At 40.7% G+C, this 10,806-nt stretch overlaps 2 protein-coding genes across 25 annotated transcripts in view; both read left to right on the top strand.

Annotated features, from left to right (window-relative positions):
- LOC108048879 (kallikrein-6) lies at window positions 1-2,307 on the top strand. Of its 2 annotated transcripts, none has more exons than XM_017129819.1 (7): window positions 1-243; window positions 390-435; window positions 492-646; window positions 948-1,439; window positions 1,533-1,545; window positions 1,607-1,740; window positions 1,795-2,307. In XM_017129819.1, the coding sequence occupies exons 1-7, from the start codon at window positions 63-65 to the stop codon at window positions 2,154-2,156; spliced, it is 1,383 nt and encodes a 460-aa protein (XP_016985308.1). In that variant the 5' UTR covers window positions 1-62; the 3' UTR covers window positions 2,157-2,307. The 2 variants fall into 2 exon arrangements, with proteins under 2 accessions (XP_016985308.1, XP_016985307.1); XM_017129818.1 differs by having other exon boundaries at window positions 1,497-1,545.
- A 1,893-nt stretch (window positions 2,308-4,200) lies between these two features.
- LOC108048874 (PDZ and LIM domain protein Zasp) overlaps window positions 4,201-10,806 on the top strand; it is a 56,954-nt gene continuing 50,348 nt past the window's right edge. For 5 of the 23 annotated variants that reach the window (XM_044462085.1, XM_044462086.1, XM_044462084.1 and 2 more), the window contains exon 1: window positions 6,284-6,478. The gene's annotated coding sequence lies outside the window, so the exon portion shown is untranslated. Of the gene's footprint in view, window positions 4,404-6,277; window positions 6,479-10,806 lie in introns of those variants that run through there. The other 18 variants (XM_044462091.1, XM_044462092.1, XM_044462093.1 and 15 more) reach the window with 10 other exon arrangements.

The raw sequence follows: 10,806 nt of genomic DNA, 5'->3' as shown, positions 1-10,806 counted from the left end.
TTCTCTTGGTGAATCTATTTTTTTAGAATATATTTCAGTTGCATAGCATCTTTTCTCTGGGAATGATGTCTGCCTTGCTGTCGTTATCTCTATTAGCATTGGTGCTTAGCCATAATTCATTCGCACAGCTCTTGGATGAAAGGTGCCAGAAGGGTATTGAATCGCAAAATTTCAACACACCATGGATGGCAAGCGTTTACAATGGAAATGAATTTATTTGCGCTGGAACGCTGGTGCACAAACGTAAGTATAAGACAACCATTTCTCATTATTTGCTACAGAAATCACATAAATTTTCACGAAGTTTACAGCCCTAATGAATTGTGACCGTTTTTTGTATGCAACTCTGATTCGAATATAAGCCATATATTAACATTATCTGCTTTTAGTGTTTGTCCTAACGGCTGCCACTTGCATAAAAGAAAGGAGTCAACTGTAAGTATTACTTATTTACTATAGGAATCAATTCTGATTGTCTATACATGGCTTAGGTTTGTGCGTTTGGGGGAGTTCTGCGCCACATCGCAATGCAACAACATTGAACAATATGGTGTGGCGATTGCTATTCAACATCGGGATTTCGTGCCCATCGAAAACACGAACGATATAGGTCTGCTGAGACTCCGGGGTGAAGTGGTTTACAATGGTAAGCATATAAAATGTTATCACTGCTTAAAATTGGTATACAAAACAAGGAAGACAAACTTTGGCAGCCGAAGTTAATATACTTCTGCAGTTCTTACAAAAATCAGTTTAGAGAATCAAACTATCACAAGTACTAAGAGTTATGTCACTGTGAAATCGGATTAAATTTGGTAAAGTTTGAGACATATCATCTTGCAACTAGGTGACAGCTAAGGAGAGTTATCTCCATCTTTGAATAACTATCAAAAAAAAAAGTTGGAAACTGAAAAAAAAAATAACACCAATATTTAATATTCCTACAGCGCACATTCGGCCGATATGCATAATCTTGGATGACGTCATTACTTCAGCGCCAATCCCAAAATTCATTGCCTTTGGCGAGCATGAAAATCATGTACAGCAAACCATATTCCTGACCCATAGGAAATCGTTCGAGTGCTACCGAAATGGTAAGATTTTACATAATAAGCAGATCTGCACCGGATCTGTAGCCACCCCTTGTATGGGAAACACCGGTGGTCCGCTTGTGGCGTATTTCAATTACGGCGGAGAAAAACTCACCGTACAGTTTGGGATCGTGAAGAACGGCAGTGAGTTGTGCAACTCGGAAAGCATTCACACAGATGTTTCGGCCTACAAAGAGTGGATTTATAATACTGTGCGCAACTACGAAACCGAAGGCGATCGTGTTTTGTACGAGGAGTGCAGCAGCAATTGGACTGCCGATGTTATTGTTCGCCTATGGGAGGTTTCTCTATTTGAGAATACCTTCTCTGGAGCGCTAATCACAAACCGTAAGTACTTTTTAAATCCACCAAAAAAGTTTTTTAATTATTATTCAAATTCCAAAGAATTTGTCATGACTGTTGCAAGTGCCTTTCTCACAGCTTTCACTCCGATGTAAGTATTAATGTTCTTAGCCTTATTTATTTATTTGAAAATTCGAAATGTGTCTATGCAGAAAGGTGGAAACAAAATATCATGAACGCTTTGACGTTGAATCGATTTACAAGCATCCACAGTTCAAATATTCATTAGAATCAATAGAGAACAACATTGCCTTGCTCAAACTAACTCAGAAGGTGCCAAACTCAGGTAACTATGATCAGTTTACACCACTCCCTTCTCCTAACAGATGTTTATGTTTAGATCTTGTAAAACCCATCTGCATTGTCCTGAACCCTACAACTCCAAGAACGTTGACTGCTCTCGTCGATGTGATCACGGAAGATTTTATGGGCGTTAAAAAACTAACTTTGAGCCTCATTGATCATTCTATTTGCGCCCAAAAGATTGGAGTACCATTAGAACCTAGTCAATTTTGTGTCGAGAAACCCCTCGATTTGAATAACGAAAATCCTGGCTCAATATTGGGTCTATTTAGAAATATCAGCGGTATCGGGAGGTACCTTCTCTTTAGCATTAAAAACTTTGAAAGAGCTGGATTAATTGTTTATACAAATATACAAAGTTACGGAAATTGGATAGTGAATACAGTCAATGATGATTAGAATTACTGTTGTTCAATGGAAATATGAAGTTTGTAATATAGAAGAAATAAATGAAGAAACTAAACCATAAAAACATATACAGGATATTCAGCTTTAAAACTTATCTTTAAGAATGTTATCTATGTATTTTCGAGTGGACAAAATAAAAATATTTAAAATTCTTTGGCAGAATTAAAAACAATATAGCTTCATTTTAATTTGTGTGTTTAAACACTTTAGAAATTGAGTTTATATTAAATTCCTCCATGTGGCGCTGTTCGTGTGTAAAATGATTGTAAGATATAAAGGTTCAGTAAATTATCGCTAGATGTCGGAGGCAATCATCGGCAGTCGTAGTTCGAGTTTTGAACGTCGATTAATCGTTTGGTGTGGCGCAAGCACATTTAAATAATTCAAACAATGAATTTTGCTAGTAATAATTAGGGGAAAATAAAAAAAAAACACATTATAAGATTTCTTTCAGGTGGAAATCCATGTGACTTCCTTTCAACAGGCGTCCATAGGTGTCAACTGCATTTATTCAAAATTTATCTGCCAACAGCTAGACTTTTATGGCTTATTCCCAGTCAATTTCCCCATTATTTCCTCGCTCATTAAATTGTAAAGCCAAGTGTGTCTTGCACTGGATTATTTAGTTGGCACATCCTTTTGCCCACCGCACATCCTCAACGCAATTACGCGCATGCCGACGGCGCATGCGTGACATTTTCCAGATGACTGCGCCATGTCGTTTCCTTTCCCTCAATTCTGTTCGCAAGTCCGATCTGTGGACTGTTCAAACAAAATACCTGCACAAATGATTTACTGCCGCTTTCGCGTGCATTAGTCAAGATCATGGGGCTAGCACTTTTGGTTTCTGTTTGTTCTTTTCACCTACAGTTTGAGGGAGAAGGGGGAACTGTTGGCCCGCTTCTCGCTCTTGGTCAATATCACTGCAAAGGGCCGAAAGCAGCCGATCTGCAAGGCGGCAACCGGTTTTCGGCCAACTGCGCAGTTTTATTGCTTTTTTTTTTGGGAGGAACTGCATTTGGTTTGGTACTACTCTTACAAAAGGTTTTTACGATTTGTCCAGAAAGTTTGATTCTGGTACTTTGCAATGGATAACATCATTAGCAAAGTGTTTAACTTGGACGAACAACTATTTCTTGAGTGAATTTTATCAGGAAACTTGTAGCTATCGATTAGATATGTGGTCAAAAACTTTAGAACCTAATACCCTGCGTAATACATACAATAAATGGCAAATTACAAAAAATTAAAACTAGAAATCTACATATAGTATAGTATTTTTTATTTGTAATTTATTTGCCAAATTCAACTGACAATATTTTTTGGTCAGCAAATTAATCAATCTCAGAAGTTAGTAAATGTTAGATAAAGAAGAGCTTTCTTAACAAAAAAAGGGTGTAGCAAAAGTGCCCCATTGACGACTTTTATGGTTTTTATTTTGGCGCTTAAAAGGAAAACCAGGCAGCGGCGGCGAGTGAAGCTTTTTGCCCGGCCAGAATCGGGGTGTTTTTGTTGGGGCCGATGTTGTTTTGGGTTGTGTAGCCGTCACCCAGATTATCAGGAAACTGGAGGAACCAGTTTCGGTGCGATGTGGCATGCAACCTAAATATAGAATCGCAGCGCAAAAAAAAACAAAAAACAGTGCGATTTGCTGCAAATTAGCCCGGCCAAATTATTGATCCAGGCCAGTGATCCAAAATCCTAGAGCAGAAATGCGACTATCACACGCTGCGAAATTCGTAGTTAAAATTGCGCCTGATGTTTGTTTATGTTTACGTTGCTTTTTCGGCTTTTCGGGTGTTATCTTATCAGCAAGTGCCGCACACGAGCGGCTCACATGCAGATACAGATACACTGCCAGATACAGATACATTTGCGCACCTTTCGGCTGTCCGCTTACCTGTTGATTGAGCCAAAGAAAGAGAGAGAGAGAGAGCGCGGAGTGCAGGTGTGTGGGTGAGCGGGAGTATCTGTGAGAGTCGCTCGCCTTTCAGTGCGACTCCAAACAACCCGTCGTCGTCGTCGAGATCCCAGCCCTCATTCGCTCGAACGCAACGATCGCGCGCGGTTGTCTCGCCCAGCAGAAAGATATTAAGTTCCGGAACGAAGTACGAAGTGTATCGCAGAACTCTGAACGAAGTACTCTCAACCCCCCACCCCACGCCCACCAATCGCTTTTCATTTTCGCAGAGAGAACGATCCGAGTCCGCTTGCGATTCCAACAAGTGCGAGTGAAGTGTAAGTGTCTTGGCCAGTTTCTTGTTTGCCTCCTGCCAAAATCTTTTTTGAAAAACGGCCGAGAAGAGCCGGTTTCGGGGCCACAGGGCTCGCTCGAATGATTCACGGCTCCAAAAGCTTGACCGTTGACTCAGCATCCCCGAAAATCAAAGACAGATTTAAGCAATTAACCTCTTAATAAAAAAAAAGCAAAAGTGTTAACCGCAAGTTATTGTGTAACTAACCGTTGTCATCGTCATTAAAAACGAAAAAGATCGCCGAGATGCGGTCTTTAAACTTAATTACGTTTATATATCGGTTGTTCGGGATCTTAATCGGCAGGCAGAACAGTGTTTTTTTTAGTGATTTGATTGAGTTGCGCGCAGCCCAGCGCCAGATTATTTAATATTATTTTTACCACTCAACATGATTTAATTAAAAAGCCGAAATTGTTTTTTCGTCGAAAAGATAGGCGGCGGGTGGGTTTATTATTATTTGTTTACTTGTTTGCTGTTCTTGTTTAACTCGCCTGAGCTTTTTATGCCGCCCGTGATGTGATGCGATGTAGACACAAATACGCGCTTGTATAAAACATCCAAATATTATATTATATTATACATATTTATCCACATAGTCAGCCATGTTTTCGTGTATTATTTTTTGTGGATTGTTTGCCTCGATTCGATTCAATTCGTTTCGTTTCATTTCGCTGCTTGATTGAGCACATCAGCGCTGGCAAAAACATATTTGCGTTTATTTTTGTAAGCGTAGCGCTATGGCAACATTTTAACATATTAATATTTTATGGCTCACTTTTCATGCACTCGAAATTGAATTTGTGGAAATTTCGTTTTAGCCAGGGCATTTTGTTTTTTAAAGCGACCTTCGATCTCTAAAAATGCCCGCCTAAAAGGGTATGTGACCCCGACGGAATGATTAATCGATTATTGGGAAATGCATAATGGCTCGGATAGATCATAGTTCCGATGGAGTCACCACCGCTGATTCACGCACTCAGGATCTTTTGTGACCCAAATTCCTTACACTTTCCGGGGTTGTTGTTCTCATTTCAGTTTACACTTTGTTGTGGTCTAAAGAAAAGCAGATCACGGGAAATAGTTCACCAGCAGAAACTGAATACCACCTGCCGTTGTACTCAACTTCAAAGAGACGTGCCAAATGTGCGTTTCATTAGCATAGGGGAGTTTTGAAATTTGTGTAAGAAAGTGGGCAGTGAATTTTCCTTTTTTTTAAAAAATAAAATAGGGGCTAATGTAAAACACAATGTTCAGAAAAGGAATCTTTAAAATAAGTAGGTCGAAAATGTGGGGCCAACTTTAATTTTTAGGTAGTCGGAAAACCGGTTAAATATTTTTGTTCTTTTTAATACTCCAAAAAAGATCTGTTTGCTTTACAGTTTTAAATGTTATATAATTTAATAAGCAGTTATAGAAGTGGTTGTTAACCTATTACTTAATACTTATAGCTATAGTTATCGGATTTCTATGCATTACAGCCCCGAAACGGACTGCTTGCACATCAGCATTTATCTGGCTGCGCCGTTAAAAGCTTGGGAATGAAAACAAAATACAAACAATTAGCCAAATAACAAAATATATCCCGAACCAAGAACAACAAAAACTAGCGGCCACAAAAGCCAGACAGACATTGGCAGCCGTCGCCGTCGCCGTCGTCTGGCGTTTGTAGCTTTGCGGCTCTGCCGCCAGAATCGGTTGGGAATTGAGCACCGACCATGTCTATATAGCCGCCATATAGCCTCTCGCACGGCCCAAAAGCAGCGACGCCGACTGCGACGTCAGCGGCGACGTCGATGCCAGCGATGTGGTTGAAAAGATTTTTGTATTCGAAAACGGCACAAAATGCACATAAAAATTTTCGGTTTCGGTTTTTGCTTTAGTTGAGAGAAAATCGTCGCTTAGTTAACGTCGCCCAAGAACTGAACAACTGGCAGTGCACCACAAACGCCACGAATATACGAAACCGATCCAAGTCGAAATCACAAGCCAAAAAACCAAATCGAAACCGAATCGAATCGAATCCCAGCTAAAGCTAAAGCACCCGATCGGAACAAATCGGTCAGTACCAGTTCACATGTGAAATCAGCAATCAGCAATACGTAGGGTATAAATCAGCTGGTTATACAATAGCCTGCAGCAATCGATTTGCAAGGATCGCTGATGAATCAGAAAGACCCCCTCCCCCCTTTTCATTAATCAGTGTCTCGTGTGAGGTGTGAGTTCTGTGAAGGTTAACAACAAGTAAAATCCCTTACGAAACCAAAGTCTCAGCTCTCGAATATATTAAATGGCCAAATAATTTTCTTGGCACGCCGATCCAGGGAATTTCTTTTGACGCATATATCAGTTTTGTTGGCCAGAGATACAGATACAGAGATTCAGATACGTCGTAGATCTTCGGCTCGTTGAAATTGAATAAAATTATATAGTCAAAAAGCGAGAAAATTTTTAGAAACTTTTCAAGGTGAGTTTATTTTTAGCGCCTCGAAATGGCTGCGCGGATTGGATTTGTTTCCGAATATTCTCGCTCAGTCAGTCAGTCAGCGCCAGCAGGCAGCACCCATCCGCCGTCCACCATCCACCGTCCGCCATCCGCCAGATACAATATCTGGCAGATACAGATACACAAATTGCGAAAGTGCTGCGGATGTGGCTGCCACCTCCTGCGCCTCCTTCTTATGCTCGAATTGCTGCGGTTTGGCGCCACAGTTTCTGAGACATTTAGAAACGTTTTGAGCGATATATAGTCTATATATCGGCGACAGCATAAGGCATCGCATATTAATGAAGCCAGCTCTCTAGGTCGCCTGCTCTGCTCGAAGCAAAGTGTCTTTCGCGTTGTCTTGGCAATTGCGATTTTCGTGGCTGCTCTTCGCTTTTCCTTTTTGCCCGATCTATTTTCAGCCAGCAGTCCCTCTCTCTCTTTCTCTCACTCTGGCTATCTCTGACATCACGTATACGCAGTGGTTGCTCTCCATTTCCATTTGCCATTTCCAATTCATGCCAGACCACCAGCAGTCAGTCAGCCTGTGATGTAATTTAGCCATGACCAAAACTTGTTGATATTCGCACCGTTCTTGCCCGATTATCCCGTGGTTTTATTGTGTTGGCCAGGGTTCAGTGACCCCCTGATCCATTAATCACCCACCTTCTTATCTTCCGCTCATGTCATGGTTGGTCACCTCACCAATAATAGCTGTAAGGCAATCGAAACTTCTGCCGAATCAATCTAGCAACGCCTTACAAGACCCATGAATCAATGCCCGATAAGATAGCAGTTCTATAAACTTGAATGAGCTAATGGCCATTGCCACTGCCCACTTTTCACCGATGAATGAAACGTCTTTGTTTACACTAGGGTTTATCAGTCCAGGGCGGAATTAATTACCCAGCGGATGCTTGAAATAGAGGAATACATAGAAAGCAAATACTTAAAAATAAGTACTCCATGGTTTTGTTACAATTTTTAAAATGTATTAAATGGGGCTAGGAAAAAAATACGCATAAAAATATATAGAGCCCTATCATGATATTTTCATTTTACTATTTGATTAAACATTTTTCAAGAGAAACGTATATATATTTATTTTATTACTATCCAATATCATATTTCAAGGGTGATTTGTTAAAAAACAAAAATAGGACAGCAAGGATAGTGGTACATAGTATTATCATTAACCATATATGGACAAGTATTTTCAAACATTAAACCAGTCAAATTATTAAAAGAAAAGTCAGTCTTTTATTTAAAATTTCTCTCTGTGCTGTGGAAATACTTGCAGTTTTTTCTTCGGCCGGGGATCGTAAATTAAGGCGGTCGCGGAAATGTAGCTGAGCTCATTAGAATGGCACTTCTCGCTCACATCCTATTCCGTTCCTGGGTGCGTGACAATATTTCATGGCTTGACTTCACTTGACTCGGATTCGTGCACATATTGCAGCAATCGGGGGGACTGACGGGAAAAGGGGAGACATGCTCTAAAAAATTCAAACAGCTTTGCGTATATTTTAATTAGTGCGCTCCCGCATTGGCAGTTCGTTTTTTGCAGTTTTCAGTTCTCTGCGGTTCTCTCGGCACCAAATCATTTCTCAAGAATTTAACCTTCGCGAACTGTCATGGTAGATTGCATTCTCGTTCCCCTTTTGCTGAGGCTAGCACTTTTCCCGTATCTTTGTTCTTCAGGGTTCGTATGTCATTCACAGACCAAAGATAATGGCTAAAGAATATTTTTACAGACTTTGTTGACTCTGTAAAAAGTTGGGGTGTACAAATGAGAAATGACCTGATTTTGGTTGATCTTGAACTGTATCCGCTCTTATATTCTGGGTGGTTGATTATTATTATTATTGGAAGTAGTTATTTTTTGCTATCTTTCTTGAATAATACTTGCAGTGGTAAATAACTGTGAGTAACACTTATTTACTCCCTATTATCGAAATACTTCTGATTCACTTTCTTTCAAAAAGTTCAGTCCCTGTCATTTTATAGTTTACTGATTAAGTCAGAGTTAGTGCGTGAATTACCGAAAGCAAATCTCAATGGCTCTCGCCTAAAAGCCACTTCGATCTGCAACCATGACCTTAACATCTGCCAACGAGTTTATCACTTTCCCCTGGCCAACAACTCCGATGGCACACTTTTTCGCACAGATATGAAATCGCAAGTGAAAAATGCGAGCGGAGACGGAGACAACGGAATTACACAATATTCGAGCGGCAATTTGACTAAAAGTAATCACGTATCTGACGCCTCGCAATTACATAACCGCAGTGCGTTCAAAATAAACGCCCACAGACGCGAAATCTTCGACGAAGAAGTGCAGACTCAACTCGACTGTACCCTCCTACTACCTTTTACCCCTTTTTACGCGATGGAGCCAACGCCACTGCTCTTTCTGCACCACAAACGTGACTGGCAAACATTTTTGGTTTCATCGCCCCGGCAAAAGCCACAGAAACCCATCGAGAGATTGCGATTGAGTCGGCACTATGGGATAGGGTTAAGTGGGGAAACCCGCATCATCCCATTTTGAAGCTTTGTTTATGAATTTAACGAACGGAAAATATTTATTTTGGCCATGCACGTTACGTTGAACAAATTATAAAATCTCGTGCGGCGCGCGCTCATAAATCACAACAGCATTTACGTGCATCTCTTTTTCGGGATCGAGAATTAATTGCCCGACATTTGCCAGCGCTTAAACGGGCGATTGGGAATTTATAAAATAAAAGACATTCCGAGAGTTTTCCTTGGAAAAATAAGTAGTTCAAAACGCTGGCCTTCCGCCCACCGAGATGAGATATTTATTCGAGCGGTATTTCTGCGCCAAGTCTATTTCGATCGACAGCCCCTGCAGACGTCAATGCCAAAGTCACAAATATCAAAAAATGTGATTGGCGAAAGCGAAAGCGAAAGGAAGGGCGGCATCTCAATGAAAATTACTTTGCCTTAACCCCTGCTGACCAATGCAGCTCCAATTACCCCAAAGCACAAAATGTCAGAATCAGAAAACAGCAGCGACAGCCGTGCGTCCGTCACCGAAATAGTTTCCTCGGCATTTGTGCGGGGGAAACAAAAATATGTATTTTTATGTATTTTCGAAAAGAATCCGTCTGTGACACTTGCCTCTGTCTCTGTCCATTACGAAGGCTGACAAATTGTTTGTTGAAACGGGCTGAAATGCAAATGCTAAGCATTTTATTTAGTCTTTGATTAATTCATATCCAACAGATACTTGCACACTAGCCGAGGGGAAGAAGTTTTAACAAATTCATTCGGGTGTTCGCACAATGTTCCCTTCGGAGCCCAGGAGTCGGGCACTTTGTCAGCCCTAATTGCAGCACTTTGTAAACTGTCACAGGGCGGGCGGCAGACAAAGGGGGCGGGGCAGCAACAAGTGGGACGAGGCCTCCTCCTGGAGTCCCCATTTTTGATGGAGAATTATTGCCGCCCGTCCTTTGTGCCGACTTTATCTGCCAGTTTCAATCTGCCGCCTGTCATTAGCCCAAGTGACTAGGGGATATATGCACAATCATCCGAAAGAGGCACATTTGCATTTCGCAATTGCATTTCGGTTAATCGCATTTTGTTAACCCATTAAAGCCCACCAATTATGCACAAAAGGTAATTACAAACAACAAAAAACAAAGAGACAGAATGAAAATAGTTTTCAATTAATTGCATTTTGTTCATTAATGTTAAATCAAATGGCAAATCCATTCGCAGTCCGTCTGTTTCACTTTCAGTCCGATAATCTTGTTGACTGCATAATGAGTTCCGTCGATTGGAAAAGCACAAATGGTATGTCTAAAAGAAAGGACTTTAAACATACGTTGCAACTAGGGCTTTTTTTGTTCTTTTGGGAACTTATATTTAGGCACCCTCG

This window comes from Drosophila rhopaloa, unplaced genomic scaffold (assembly GCF_018152115.1).
Source record: "Drosophila rhopaloa isolate 14029-0021.01 unplaced genomic scaffold, ASM1815211v1 contig_115, whole genome shotgun sequence".
NCBI lineage: Eukaryota > Metazoa > Arthropoda > Insecta > Diptera > Drosophilidae > Drosophila > Drosophila rhopaloa.
Note: the sequence above shows the minus strand (reverse complement) of the source record. Positions and strands in the feature narration are given on the sequence as shown.

What these genes read in the sequence shown, in the direction of transcription:
- LOC108048879 (XM_017129818.1), top strand. Translation starts at nt 63, where the DNA reads ATGATGTCTGCCTTGCTGTCGTTATCTCTATTAGCATTGGTGCTTAGC. An exon ending in GGGTGAAGTGGTTTACAATG is followed by an intron (nt 647 to 947) that starts GTAAGCATATAA and finishes ATATTCCTACAG; the next exon opens with CGCACATTCGGCCGATATGC. An exon ending in TCAGAAGGTGCCAAACTCAG is followed by an intron (nt 1,741 to 1,794) that starts GTAACTATGATC and finishes GTTTATGTTTAG; the next exon opens with ATCTTGTAAAACCCATCTGC.